Source organism: Macaca thibetana, chromosome 16, assembly GCF_024542745.1.
Source record: "Macaca thibetana thibetana isolate TM-01 chromosome 16, ASM2454274v1, whole genome shotgun sequence".
Lineage (NCBI taxonomy): Eukaryota > Metazoa > Chordata > Mammalia > Primates > Cercopithecidae > Macaca > Macaca thibetana.
In genome coordinates, this window is record NC_065593.1 from 43,450,786 (window position 1) to 43,466,363 (window position 15,578).

Below are 15,578 nucleotides of genomic sequence, written 5' to 3' on the forward strand. Positions count from 1 at the left end.
CAAAGGAGACCTGCACATACCTAACCCCTATTTCTGCAGAAGCTGAAGGCTGTATTATCTATTGCTTGTATAATAAATATTGCATAACAACAACAACAATAGCTAATTATAGAATGCTTACTGCATGCCAGGCCCTGGGCTAAGTGCTTTTTTATATTCCATTTTATAGAATCATCACATTATTATTACTATCCCTGTTACAGATGAGAGACTTGCTCACCTAATGGTACCCAGGGGTGAAAACAGGCTTTGTGACCCATACAGCCCAATGTGATACTCAGTGTCTTGTTTCCCATTAGAGACACCCTTTGGAATTCCAGACTGTTCTTCAACCAGTTCAGTCAAGCGCTTTGTTCTCTCTGTCCCTTGGGACATCACACTTCTTTGTACAATAGACAGCCTGCATTGCTTCATTCATTCATTTAACAATTATTTCTGCCTTGATACAGTTAATATGTACCAGGTATAGGGGATGTCACAGGGGCCAATAAGATAGAGCCCTTGCCTGGATGAAGTCTAAAGTCTAGTGAAAGAGGTGAGCATCATCAGTCACACGACAAATGTCAACATAAAACTGTGATATGTATTTTGAAAAGTACAGAGTGCCATGAGAGTGTGTCATGGGGATCTCCCTCAACAGGTGGCCCTTGAGCTGAGATACAAAGGAGTTCATAAGTAGGAGTCAAACAGCGAAGGGAGGGAAGGGTATTCCCTCCCTTCTCTGTTTGAGGGAAGAGAAGCATAAGAAACAGAATCATCACATGTTCTAGGAAAGGAAGAAACCCAGTATTATAAGGGAGGCTGAAAGAAAGACACTGAGCAGAGCACAGAAAACAAGGAGACATGGTTAGAAAAGTCAGGGGTCCCAGATGTGCATTTTTATGTTACAGGCAAGGGGAAGCCACTGGCGTGTTTAAGCAGGGGTAAGGTCATAGCATTGTCACTCTGAATGCCATGTGTGGTCTTCTAGTTCCAAGGCTGCTCTTTTGCATTCAAAGGGCTTCTGCTAATGGAGCATCATGCTGAGAAAGGCGATCTAAGGTCTGAGAATATAGCCTGTTGCCCTCCTGAGGCATGAGGGGTGAGTGAGCAACCCCCGGCATGCACTGGTGCATCACCTTGCTACCACAAAATGAAAATTCGGAGACCTGTGCAACTGAAGCTGCTCCCAGCTTAACCTATGACAAGTGTGGCTTGTGTCAACTTGGAAGCCTGCTTGCAGCAGGTCTGCTTATTTAACACAGAGGAGTACTTGTCTATTAGCTTGAAAGCTGAATTACTGGTCACCAAAGGCTAATGGTTTTCAGGCTTCCACTTCAATTAGGTGCACAGGAGAAGCTTTGCCTCTGGTCCTAAGAAAATTCTAGGACATAAGTGAAATTCTTCACTACCCTTAGGATGGAATCAAGACCCCCTACCTTGGCCTGCCAGCTCTTCATGGTCTTCTCCTGCCTTCCAATACAATTTCTCCTCATACCACCCTCCCTTACTTAGGAGTTGCCCAATAAGCACATGTCTAATGATTGGATCTATGAATGACTGTATAATCATGGGCAAGACATAGCTCCTCTTTGATCCTCATTTTCTTCATTTTTAAAAGTAATGGGCTGAGAACTAAGGCCTTGGTTTTCTCTAAGACGCCTTCTAAGACTCTATGAGATGCAGAATTGGTATTCATTCAGCAAATGCTTGCCAACATCTCCTCTGAGCCAAATCCCATCACCAGGAATGTGATGATGGATATCCATGCCCTTGAGATGTTTACCCAAAAGTAGACACAGACACAAAGAGAATAGTTTCAAAATAGCATATGCTTGAGTATGAACTCAAATAGTCACAGGAACTGGGCACAATCCCAGCTCTGCCACTATCTCTCAGAGGCTTGGTGTCTCCATGACTCAAATGGAAATAATGGCACTAACTCATGGAAGTTTTCAAGAATTAAATGAGATGTTTCTGCTGCCATCATCTCTGGCACAAAGAGGTGCTCAACAAATGTTGGTGATGATCATCAACAAGTGGTGATGATGACTTTTTTTTTTTTTTTTTTTTTTTTTTTTTTTTGAGACGGAGTCTCGCTCTGTCACCCAGGCTGGAATTTTCAGTGGTGTGATCTCAGCTCACCGCAAGCTCTGCCTCCCAGATTCACACCATTCTCTTGCCTCAGCCTCCCAAGTAGCTGGGACTACAGGCACCCGCCACCATGCCTGACTAATTTTTTGTATTTTTAGTAGAGACGGGGTTTCACTGTGTTAGCCAAGATGGTCTTGACCTCCACGCCTGACTAATTTTTTGTATTTTTAGTAGAGATGGGGTTTCACTGTGTTAGCCAGGATGGTCTTGATCTCCTGACCTCGTGATCCACCCGACTCAGCCTCCCAAAGTGCTGGGATTACAGGCATGAGCCACTGCGCCCAGCCGATGATGACTAACTTTGACAATGATGTTCAGCACCCATGTGACTGTATCAGGTGTCCATGGTTTACATCTGTTCTGATCACCCAGTACCCATGCCATTTTGGTTGCAAAATATTTTGAATTTTGATTAGAGTTCTCCAAACAGAATCAATAGGCTATATACACAGATATATGAGAGATTTATCGTGGAAATTTGCTCACAATTATGGAAGCCAAGAAGTCCCACAATATGCAGTCTGCAAGCTGGAGAACTAGGGGGTGCTGAGTGTGTAATTCCCAACCCCAAACCATAGGGAGAGAGGTGATCGCTAGTATAAATCCCAGAGTCTAAAATCTGGAGACCCAAGAACCAGGAGCTCTGATGTCCAGGGGCAAAAAAAGAGGGATGTCCCAGCTCAAGGAAAGAGAGATAATCCTCCACCTTTTTATTCTATTCATACCTGCAATAGATTGGATGTTGCCCACGCCCACTGATAAGGCCAGATCTTCTTTACTCAGCCTACTGATTCAAATGCTAATATCTTCTAGAAGCACCTTCACAGGCACACCCAGAAATAATGTTTTTCCTGCTCTCTGGGCATCCCTTTGCCCAGTCAAGTTGCCCATATAAAATTATCACAAACTTGCCTCCTGGATGAGAGCACCTATGAGAGCAGAGAGGAGCTACACTTGGTGCTCAGAGATAGTATTTCATGGAAGGTGTCCTGGAGAAGATGAGACACAAAGAGAATAGTTGCAAAATAGCATGTGCTTGGGTGTGAACTCAAATAGTCATAGGAACTGGGCACAAACCCAGCTGAACTATGAGGTAAGGAAGGGTAAGCAACGCTTCCTCAGACCCCATTTTGCCCTCCTCTATACCAGAGAGATCTTTCAAAAATGCACATCAGATCAATTGGTTTCTTCTTTAACACCTATTACTTCCTATTGTATTCAGAATAAAATCAAAGCTCCTCACCATGATCTACAAAGCCTTGCATGAACTGATCCCATCTTGAGCCACCTTCATCCTTTCCCAGCCATTCCTAGCTGCTTGTCCCTATCTCAGGCTCTTTGCATTGGCCATGCTCTCTACAAGTGATATGCCTCCCTCTGATCTTCCCATACCTGAGTCCTCGTCATCAGAATTTGGCTCAAATGTTAGCCTACCCAAAGGTTTTCACCAACCATACTACAGAATGTTGCTCCCACTTCTGCATCCCTGCCCCCATTCTTTCCAATATTGCCTTTCACTTTGTAAGTCAAAATCTTGTTTTGTTTCCTTCAAAGCTATCTTTGCCACCATCTGAAACTATCTCTAGGAGGACAAAGACCTTCTCAGTCTTATTCCAATTGACCTTAGCACATAGCTGGCCCTTAAAGATGTTTTGAACAAATGAATTCCAGGTCCACGTAAAGGATTGAGGTGAGGTGGCCTTTCTGAGATGAGAAGACAAGGACAAGTCACATCAGATCATGAAGGACTTAGATATAGAGAATGCACTGGATCATGGCACCTGCCATGTGGGAGCATCATGACAAGACTGGTAATATTCTCCCTGGAAGACTGCCTGTCATTTCTCAGTCTTGCATTTCCAGGAAGCTTCTCTAGGAGGATACTCGCCTAAAACTAATTTAAAAAATCAAGATTATAAAATAATTTCCAGGAATCCAGGTTTAGCCCTTTCCCATGGTAATTCCAACTAAACTAGCAGAAGTCCTCAAGGCATCTCTTTAATGAATGTCTTAGATTCTTGAATTTGGTGTTTAATTAGCATGTCATCCTCAGCCCCCAAAGAGTTTGCTCTCATTGTCCCTGCAATCTTAGTCAAATCATGCACTTGCTCAGACAGTTGAACAATCACTTATTGATCATCTGTTTCACATCAGACACTCTGATTACTGTGCATAAGCCTTAAAATTGGGGCTCAGTTAAGGTATAGCTTAGGGCCCATCTAAGTTATTCAAAAATTCAGACTTTAAATGGTTGAGATTTAAAAGTGTTACCTATAAACGGCAAAAAGAAATCCACAGGCATCACTTTCAGAACTCATCTGCCAATCTGATACTCTGTCCCTAGCAGGATGTGATTTGCATATTGCTGCTCCCCAAGCCCAAATTCATGGTAGGAAAGCAGTGAACCCCACTTTTCTCCAGACCCACCTGGACCCATGCATGCTGTGAGTGGTTAGTGGGTATTGGGTTGGCATTCTTGTGCCTGACTAGGGAAGAGCAAAGGCAACAGCTGCAGGAACTGTGATCACCACCAACAAAGACCTGGAAGGCAGTAGAAAGGAAGCAGCACTTTTTCATGGTTAAGCCCTGCTGTTGGTACATGACCTGGTACAGGTCCCAGGTTATCCTTGATGCCCAAACTGTGTTCTTACAGCTGAGAACAAAAAGCCTGGTGACTGTCAAGCTGTCTCCTGAGCTCTTCTGTTGCTCCTAGATGTTCTGTTGCCTGGGGAATCTCCCGGTGCCTCTTCAGCACACAAACATACACATTCTATAAACTGCAAAGGCCTATAGAGCACATGTCTGCCTTAATAGCCATCACCTGAAGTTAAACACCCCCCAAACTCCCACCTCTATTTTCTCCTGGTTCCAATCTGCTCTCTTACCGTCCATGCTGATTATCTCATTCCCCTGCTCAAAGCTTATCTATTGCTGACATTCCAGGGGTCCTATGATCCGGACTCAGCCTGTTTTCCGACATAGGTGATGCATGTGCTCCTTAACCCACCCAAACTGAAGTAAAGAAGGGGTAAACAGCCAGACAAAACAGGACTCTGCTCACCAGCCAACAGTATCGGCTATAGCAGCACTTCCGAAACTTTAGCGTGCATCCAAATCACTAGGAATTTGAGAAAATGCAGATCTTGATTCAGAAGACCTGGGATGGAGCTCCCGATTGTGCATTTCTAACAAGCTCCTAGATGCTGCGGCTGCTGCTCATCCCTAGAGCACACACTGAATAGCCAAGCTCTGTCATCTTATTAACATCTGACTGGGGGTCAGAAAGAAAATGCTCAAAACTCATATTCAAAATAGCTTTATTTCTAGAAGGTATTAACTATAAATTCACCAGTTTTGTAAAGCAAAAGATCAATTTCATACGGTTCAACCTAACACAATAGACAGTCCAGCCATCAACAACTGCTAATAGAAACCAAAGCTCCTGATATCAGAATCCTAGCCAACTCACCTTGGAACAGACAGGAGGCACGACTTCAGATCAAAGTTTTAAATGTGTTAACTTAAGCTTAAAGCACAGCACAGCCTCAGCCCTGTACTTGCCAGCTCCTTTCTTACAGTGTCTGGCTCCCGAAAGAATCCCACCCTATGGGGCAACCCATGGCCCAGGAGACTTCTTCCTGCCTTTTTCTGGCTTGCAAGCTGGACAGAAGGATCACTCCACTGGATTGCCTTTCACATCCCTGCTTTGGTGTTCAGAACATGCTGTAACATCAAGGCATGTCTGGAAGCACTGGCACATTCCCTGGCGGTTTTGTCGGTCACCTGTATCAGTGGGAAGAACTTAGCAGATGGCAGGGTGTGTTTTGTTCTCATTAGAAGCTTACTCAGCACTGGAAGGGAGGTGTGCTGAGTGTGTGAGAACCCCCCAGTCCCTGGTTCTTCCACCTGGCAACATTTCTCCCCCTGCAGAAAGTCCTGGTTGTGTGGGGGTACAAGGGAGGGGGTATTAAAAGTCCTGCAGAGGCAGAGCAACCCCTGCCTGCGGTTGCCTTTCTGATGGCAGAGTAGCTACTGTAGAATCATCCATCTCCATTGGCAAAACTCATAGGTGAAAAAGCAAAAAGCAAATAGGATATTTCAAGAGCAACAGTAATACGTGCTCTCTTCATGAGAAGTTCCACTACTGCTCAGGAAGCTCAGGATATTCTCAGATTCAAGGTACTGTCCATCTGATTAGGCACCGATGGGATATTAATGCTCATTGATTATGTTCCACTTGTTCTCAAGTCCAACCTCCCTCTAGCTGGTAAGCTTTTGATGAATACAAGTATCACCCTACATCAATTAAATCAGAATGTGAGAAGGCATAGACAGGCACAGGTGGGCTTTAAAAGCACCCAGGCGATCTGGATGCACAGTGAAGGTCACAAACCACTGGGTTAGATATGGTTTATGTTTCTCAAAGTTCAAGGAAAAGCATCTTTTTTGATCATCACATTTCTCAACTTCCAAAACTTCACCTTTTTTAATGCAATACAAGAGATTGGCAATAATGAGTACTCTCCTACACTTTCAGAGTCACAAATCACTTCTATGCGCACCACCTTATTGGATTTTCAAATCAGCCTGTGGAAAATGCTAACACCATTACAGAAAGATATATGATGTGCTTGCTGTGCCATTGTTTATAAGAGACAAAAAAAAAAAATGGAAACAACCCGAAAGCCAGTGAGAAGATGTCTAAATATGTTATGGGCGTTTGTGCAACTGAGAATTGTATAGTTATTAGGAAGACTTGGGGAGATCTATATGCATTGACTTAGAGAGATAGCTACAAACTACTTTTAAATTTTAAAAAATCAAGTTCAGAATCATAATTATGAATCGTCCCTTTCTATTTTTTAACACTTACTGTGGACTAGGGAATTTATTGTTTTTTATACCCTATGTGGGTTTGTGTGATTTATAAGCACAAAACAAGTAATCACAGGATGTACACTAAACTGTTAATAGTTGTATGTATGGTGTGGACTAGAATTAGAAAGAGGTGGTAGGTGGGCATCACTTTTTTTACTTCTATATTTTAATTTGTTAAAAAATTATGCTTCCGGCTGGGCGCAGTGGCTCACACCTGTAATCCCAGCACTTTGGGAGGCCAAAGCAGATGGATCACGAGGTCAGGAGATCAAGACCATCCTCGCTAACACGGTGAAACCCCGTCTCTACTAAAAATACAAAAAATTAGCCTGACGTGGTGACATGCACCTGTAGTCCCAGCTACACTGGAGGCTGAGGCAGGAGAATCACTTGAACCTGGGAGGCAGAGGTTGAAGTGAGCCGAGATCATGCCACTGCACTCCAGCCTGGGTGACAGAGCGAGACTCCAACTCAAAAAAAAAAAAAAAAAATGCTTCCATACTGTTAAGAAAAAACTATTTTAAAATCACAGCCCTGAGATGAATTTTAAGGAGAGATCATCTTACGCATTTTTCAGAGGAAACAATTGATCCCAGTGATGTGGGGTAACATTATCATGTGGCTTAAAATTGCTGAAACATCTGTTTGAACATGTATGTATGCTTGTGCACAATTTTTAAAAATGAATTTAAAAAAAAATAAGTAACAGGAAAAAGGCTCAACAGGTGGACTGATCCTTGTTGAATGAGGAGGAAATAGAGTCCTGCACAACCAGATGACCGGAGCAGGCTGATGCATCAGAAGCCTGATCCATCAGCTACTACTGCATCTTGCAGGCTAGCCAGTTTCATCCCAGGTGATGACTGACTCAGGACCTAACAGTTCCCTGTTTGCCCCCAGGCTGCGAGGAAGATTTACTGGCTGCCAGTGGCAGCTGTTGGTGCAGCAGGGACACAACGTCCACCCCTACAGGGCAGTTCCGTTCCTAACAAGGAAAATTCACTCTACACGTGCTTTAGGGGAAATGTCCTGGAATGGAGCCAGAGCCAGATGGGCTCTGAGCTTATTAAAAGCATGCTTGTTACCAGAAAACATTTGCAAATATGTGTGGGTATTTTTGTGTGTGTGCATGCATTTTACACACACGCGAACACATATCCCTCTGAAATCCCTTCAATTAAGATTGTCTTCCAAATTGTTCAATATACTTTGCAGTTTACCCTTATGTAGGGGCAAGTGCTATGCCTCCTACCTTTTAATGTTGGATTATTGTTCTGATTCTTGTTTTTCCCTCCTGCCAGGTGCAGCTCATCCACTATAACCATGAGCTATATACAAATGTCACAGAAGCTGCGAAGAGTCCAAATGGATTGGTGGTAGTTTCTATATTTATAAAAGTAAGTCTCTTGCATTCCTTCATTCTTCTCACCATCCCCAGCTCAATCAGAATACCAATTTATGGTCTCTGTTGGAGTTAGAAATATTAAAAGGGGTGCTATCCATGCCTAAGAAAACTACGGGGTGATGCCTTTTATATACATGAGATTTATGAAAAATGAGGTCCCCTGCAGTGAGATGCAAAAATGATGAGCTCCATTCCAGAGCATCTGGGCCTGAGGATTCAAGCAGCTTCTGTCCTAGAAAGAAAAAGGCGGCTGGATCCAGGAACAGGCTTTGGGACCCAACTAATGTAGTCAAATCAGAAGGATGTAATACTAGAAGGGCAGGTGGCTCACTAATGCCCCACAGGATTAAAGTCCTGTTCACCATTCAGCTGCCCCTTATAAACACAGGACGCAGCGAGATGTCTCTCCCCTCCAGGCACTGCACTGAATAGCTCCTTCCAGCTTCCTCACAATTGCTGTGATCATCGTCTTTCCGTCTTACTCTCCCACTTCTTCATAAGCATCCCTGGTAATAAGATTACCCACACTGACTTTATAACATTCTAAGGAAATTCCACATCTCCCTAACAGTCAGCAATGACAACATAAAATCTCCAACCAAGCACATTCTAATTTGTTTTAAAAAAAAAAAACACCAAATACCTTTAACATTTTAGCAGATGTAGAGAGAAGCAGGTGTGCAAATTTTTTAATAAAAAAAGAAATTGCTTTCCTAATTAGAAAAAGTTTTTAAAAAGCAATGTGTGGCAGTTCCAACCATTAGCAGTCACCATGCTAGCCCCTGGGGACGTTTTGGCCAGATCATTCGAGAAAGTGCCCCAATCAGAACTGGGAATCTGATGAAGATGATGAATAGAAACCCAGTATTTGCCACCAGGGAATTTTAACAGGGCTGTCATGATGACATCATTATTACTCCAAAGAATGGGTACCTGGGGCACTACTCCCTCTCCCCACCCTGACAAAAGCATTACCCCGTGCAATAGGCACTTCACCCTCCCTGGTCATTCATGCCATGCCCCCTCCTAACTTCCTCACCCTCCCCTCAGTCAGATCGTGGCAGACCTATGCACTGGGCAGGGGCTCGACGGAGCATCTATGGCATGTTGCTATCCATGGCTACTAAGGTCAACCTCCTCTGGCTTGTCATTAGCAAAGAGAGGAAGGGACATTTGGCCAGGGAAGCATATTTTTAGGCTTTCATGCCTTTAGGATACTCGACACAACATCTCAAAGGAAACTGGTCCCAGCACAGATCCTAATGGTATCTCCTGGCATCATCACAAACCCTGGAATGATAAACAGTAGATTTCTGAATGCCAGACACTATGATATGTATTTTACATCTATTTTATTGTTTAGTAATAAATTCAGAGTTGGGCATTTGTGTTGTATCTTACAGATGAGTAAAATCGTTCAGAAAACCTTTGGCATTTCACCCAAGTTCATGTCGCTTATCACAGCCCAGCCAGGAGAGGATCCAAGTCTTCCCTGACTTTAATACTCATGAAAGAATGGCTTACTCATTCTATCCCTTTCCAATAGAGCTGGGAGAAAGCAAGTGAGGGCAAGAAGGGAAACCATGACATTTTAAAACCTTTTTCCCATGCTCCTCACAACCCCATGCTACTCATAAGCACAGGGCAAATTCCTGTATCTCTTAATGAAGCCCTGATTATGGCATTGATAACCAATTTGTACATTCAACCTGGGCCGCACTCACTGTGAAGCCTGTAGATATGTCACAATATTGTCATGTGTGTCCAGGAGCTCACCTCCCCCTATGGCTTTCCCAGCACAAATCCTGCCTGCCCCAGCAATTCCTGTCCTTTGGGGAGTGTCTCGACCTTGGTCCTGACTTTGCCTCACGTGACTGAAAGCTTGAATCAGTGACTGTCATTCCGGAAGCACAGGCACATGACTGCTGACAGAGTGATGGATACACTGGGAAGCCAACAGCAAACTACTGGTGTGTTTCACAAGCTCCTACAGAAACGTTCATTCCTACCGAGCTCATGACTAGCAGTTGGGGTTAGCAGGTCCTGGTTGCTTGCCCACAGGTTGTTGAAAGGAACTTAGCCTGTAGACCCTAAGGTCAGTGAAGGGATAATGACTAGCTCCTGTATCTTCTCAGGTCAGTTTCACTCCTAGGGATGAAGCCCTTCTTTCCCTGAGCAGACCTAAAGCTTTCTTGCTAGATCTCAAAATAAGCCACAACATTTCTGTCTTCCCTCCATATAATCAACTCCCAGAAAATCAACTCCCAGACAATCAACTCCACCATGAGTTATTTATGCTGTGGCTGACCATTCACTCATCTCAAAACTCTGATGGAGCGTGGGGTACTACAGGCCAGCCCTCTGCTAGGCACTGGTACCCAGAAGTAAGACGAACAAAGCTCTTGGTCCCTAAGGGTTCACAGCTTCTTGTAGTTGTCCTCCCCTCCTTCTGAACTCTCTGCCCCTCCCTTTCCAGCAGGGTAGGCAGGAATGGGATATGACAAGCCCCACATCCTGGTAGTTTAGCCCTAGAGTTATCACCCTGGCTAAAAGCTGAGCCATAAAAAAGTTGGAGTTACTGTCTAAAAGGAGATACTTGCTTATCTGTTTTATTTATCTGTGTCCTCCACAAATCTCCCACCCTTGCTGTGACCACAGGGAACTGAGATTTGGCTGTAATTGCTGCTCAATCACACACCATTAACTTCCCACTTAAGCTCACTTATACCAAGTACATATTTTATCCTCTCACCCACGCAGCCAACACACTAGAGCCCACAAATCATCTGTGTGCACTTTGGAAATTTTTCAATTATTTTTAATCAGCTCAAAACAGTCTGGTCCCAACATAAGAGCTGCCCAGACTCACCAGGTGCCAGGAGCTCAAGGCACCCAGGGAGTAAGGTACATAACAGATCCCTTACCTGCCACGACAATATATTCCTAGCCATCTTTCTTTCATGGGGTGCCTCAGCACCAGGAGCAGGCTTCAAGCTATCTTTTAAATGACTGAAGAGGATGTCAAAGTAGATGTTGAATATAGCACTGAGGGGAGCAACAGTATTTAATTTGGGACTTTTTCTATTTAGGGGTGGACTTTTACCTCCATTGGGTGTTGTCACTCACCAAGCTCCCTTTGGTGTGTGTCTCACCACAACACAGCCAGGAAACTGCAAAAAGAGAGACAGATGGTGGGAAAATAAACAGTCTGTGCTTTCTCTAAGCTAAAATTACCTGTTGCTTATCTAATAATAATAATCATCTGCTGCAATTTTTCCAACCCTCAGATAAATCAGATTTAAAATGTTGATGTGTCACAACATCCGATTAGCCGCTGAGGCATAAATTACAGAGCAGAGCTAAGCAAGGTAGGAGAGAAATGACTAGGATGAACAATGGTACCCCAGAAAAGGCTGAGTAAACAAATGTTGTTAAGAAAACCCTTTTCTCATGTAGGGCCACATCACAGTCTCATCAATGATAGTTCCCTACTGAAGCCCCTGAAAACCTGGTTTCTTCTCCCAAAGGAGGAATTTGAAGCTATAAGGGCATAGGCATAAAATGGGAATGGATCCCTGAACATCTGGTACAATGTTTGACCCATGATAGACCCTCTGCAAATATTTGTTGGATGGATGGATGGATGGATGGATGGATGGATGGATGGATGGATGGATGGATTGAATTACATGGCTTATGACGTACTCAATTCATGCAATAATGAGCAGTGATATACCAAGATCCTATACTACTTTTCAGTTTTTTTTCCCATTTCCTTATACCTCTATTCTGGGTATTCTTTATGTCTCGCTCTCTACCTAGATGAATTTCCCCTTCCTAACATGCCAGTCCCTACCTTGCTTAAAAGCCTGACATCATCTGGCCCCTGCCAATCTTTCTAGGATCACCTCCTCTTCTTCCCCACACTCTCAGCTCCAAGTACACTGAAGTCCTTGCATGAGCATGCCTAGTTCTCACTTCCCCGTGTCCATGTATGTACAGATTTCTCCATATGAAATGCTTTTCCTTGCCTTTCATCCCTTTTCACACTCTATCAGCAGAACACTTTGTTAACTTCTACCCACCCTCCCAGACGCATGACTTAAATTCCCAGGTGGTGGCTGGTCTTCCTCCAACATCATTACACCAATGACTCAATCATGGCACTCTCCACACTATATGAGAGTGGTTTCACTTACCTGTCTTCCTCTCTAGACTGGACTGTCCTTGAGAGTAGGGACTCTGGCTTTGCTCTCTGAATTTCCAGCTGTCATTGTGTTTGGCTCATGGTAGGTACTCGGTAACTATGAATGAGTAAGTGAATGCCACGGGGAGATGTTTGTCCTGCAAGAGTGATGGCCAGTCATTAATATTTTCTTTTCTCCTCCAGGTTTCTGATTCATCAAATCCATTTCTTAATCGAATGCTCAACAGAGATACTATCACAAGAATAACATATAAAAGTAAGTTTGGTTCAATTTCCTCTACAGCAACTATTCTATAAAGGTTAGACCTGCCTGAAGGCAGGAAGCCAGAACTGATGATCTCCATGGGCCCTTTTCAGTTTCATGATCCTGCAATTCTGTTGAAAGTCACTCTGGAGAGTAGGGTTTGGCTAAGAAGCAGCTCATTTCAAGCAGAAGTCCCTAGTCATCCATGCCTAAGGCGATAATGATTATGATTATGGTGGTCATCTTTATCCCACAGATTGGTAATGAGCCAGGGGACTCTGCTGGCTGATACGCTCCACCATGTCAGCTGGCCACAGTTGGGGCTTTGCCAATGATGGGATTGAGAAAGCACTCATCAGGTACTATGGATCCGATCGCAACACTTACAGAAGTCCTCAGCTAGACCAGTTCTGTGTGTGTGGCTGGGTCTCCTTTCCAGGCAGAGATAGGATGGCATCTCTCTTTATCCACATGTGTGGCCCATGGATGTAGAGGACTTTGTCCAGTTTCCTTGGGTTTCCAGAGTGTTTTATCCCCAGACTCCTTACACAGAAGAGAGAACAGTGCAAAGTTGAAGGAGGAAGGAAAAAGATGCTGCTGTCATCCCCAGCAATCCCAGAAGGTGCAGGATTTGGGAAAAGTTGGGTGAGATGGCACACACCAATAGATGAAAGAAATAATATGAGGATAAAAAGATTGTCTCTACCTAGTTAGGAGTGAGCAGGATACTGGGATTCAAGTCTTGGCTTTGTCCTTTATCAAGGAGTTTCCTCACTTTGACTGTCATTCATCTTGTAAAGTAAAAAAGCTGAACTTCAAGTTTCTAAAGTCCTTCTAGGTCTGGGATTCTGAATCAAGCAATAGGTAAATAATGATTCTCACAAAAGTGAAAAATAGTTGGCAAACATCCCAGCACCCCACATCCCCTTGGTGTGCCCTTCACCAAGCCAGGAGCTCAGCTGTGTCTGCTGCTTCTATCTCCAATGGCAATGTGAAAAAAAAAAAAAAAAGAATGTGTACAGATCTCATCTTGGACTGCCAAGGGAGAGTATGGAGAATCCTTCACTCAGCCGTTTACTCACTTATCCGACACACATTTCCTGAATGCCTTCCACATGACAGACACCAAGTGAGGCTCCAGGGATGGAAAGATGGCCCAGACAGCAGCCCTACAACTACCAGGTGCTCACCGCCAAGTCCCTCCCATCTGCAGAGGCTGGTAGGGCTGAGGAATGAACCTGGAGAATCCCACTCCACCTAGACAGACATTTCCCAGAAGAATGAATTAAGTTGTCTCCAAGCATATTCTGCCTTTTCTCATTAGTATTCTTGTGGAGTCCTCTCTAAGCACACACTTAGATTGCTCAGCTAAGGGAGATATTTCTGTCTTGTGTGTAAATAGCACATTTATAACTGCCCATAAAAGATTATTATTCTTTTAACTTTTTTGATTAAAAAAGCATGAAAATTAAATAAAATGTTTTCAAATAATCTTGGATTTGCAATTTAGAGACCGTGAAAATGCATGAAATCACACATTAAGCCCCAACACACAGTCTAACAGATTGCCAGTTGCAGAGTAAATCATTAGAGGGACTTTCCTCCCCACCCCACCATCCCGCCCCCAGCACTGGTCTGATTAATATTAAATGATGTGGCTTGGGCCACCAAGGGAGGAGCAAGAGTGGGGAGGGAGTGGAAGGGGAGGCAGGGAAGAAGGGAAAGACGGATGGAAGGAAGGAAAGGAAGAAAGGGAGGGAGGGAAGGAAAAGCATTCCAAGTGTGGAGAGCTACATGCACAAAACCTGGAGAGTACTGAAGGCCAGTGAAGAGTTCAGAGGGAGGAACTCTGTCTTCATCAGCTCTTCGTCTCAGTGCCTAAGACGAGGCACACCCAATAAGCACTGGTGATGGCCTGGGTGAATAGAAGGGTGAATGGCCTCTTTCAGGAGCTGTGACGGGGCAGAGGGAGTGGCAAGAAAGATGTTCTGGAGCCAGATCTTGAGCCATGTTAAGGTGTTTATGCAGAAGGCAGGCAGACATTTAAACACCCTTACCACCTCTGAAGACACATTCCTAGAAATACAAATAGAAGACAGCAGGAGCACCCCCGCTTGTGATCCCCATACTCTATACCTCTCAGGGCCCAGGGAAAAGAAAGGGGAGCCAAAGCAAGATAAAGAGATCCTGGCCTACATGGGGAAAGGTAGTTGATTTAGGCCCCCTAATAACCCTAATAACAGGAATTTTGAGCTCCTATAATCCAGCAGGGAGTAATGGAGGTGTCCTCTGTAGTGACCTTTGTCACATACCTGAAGGGAGCAGCACTGCAGGGATAATGATGGCCGATTCATGGGAATGACCTCAACACTGCTTTGCCCAGGACACTGTGGCAGAAAGGGATTGATTTGCACAGCAGAAAACCACAGCTCTCTTTTGTCCCTACGGCAGCCAGAAAGTTGGCCCAGTGGCAGGCAGGGGAGTCTGGAACAGGAGTCATTCACTAGAACACAGCCAGTGGGTGGGAAACACAAGACTGGAAGTCTCTCCCGAGGCTCTCCAACAGGCAGCAGGTTAGGCCAGCACTGGCCCATAAATTCAGGTTACAATGAAGACAACTCAGGCGGGCCCATCAGGGTATCCTGCTTCTGTCCTTCTAAGTGTTCGAGAGACAGAAATCAACCCCCCACCCCACCATTTCTACCATGCTA

At 44.2% G+C, this 15,578-nt stretch overlaps 1 protein-coding gene across 1 annotated transcript in view; it reads left to right on the top strand.

Moving 5' to 3' along the window:
* The window catches only part of CA10 (carbonic anhydrase 10), a 540,135-nt gene that overhangs the window by 511,172 nt on the left and 13,385 nt on the right, over positions 1-15,578 (top strand). The window contains exons 5-6 of the mRNA XM_050765092.1: positions 8,313-8,408; positions 12,807-12,879. Coding sequence (XP_050621049.1) covers positions 8,313-8,408; positions 12,807-12,879 — 169 coding nt within the window. The remainder of the gene's footprint in view (positions 1-8,312; positions 8,409-12,806; positions 12,880-15,578) is intronic.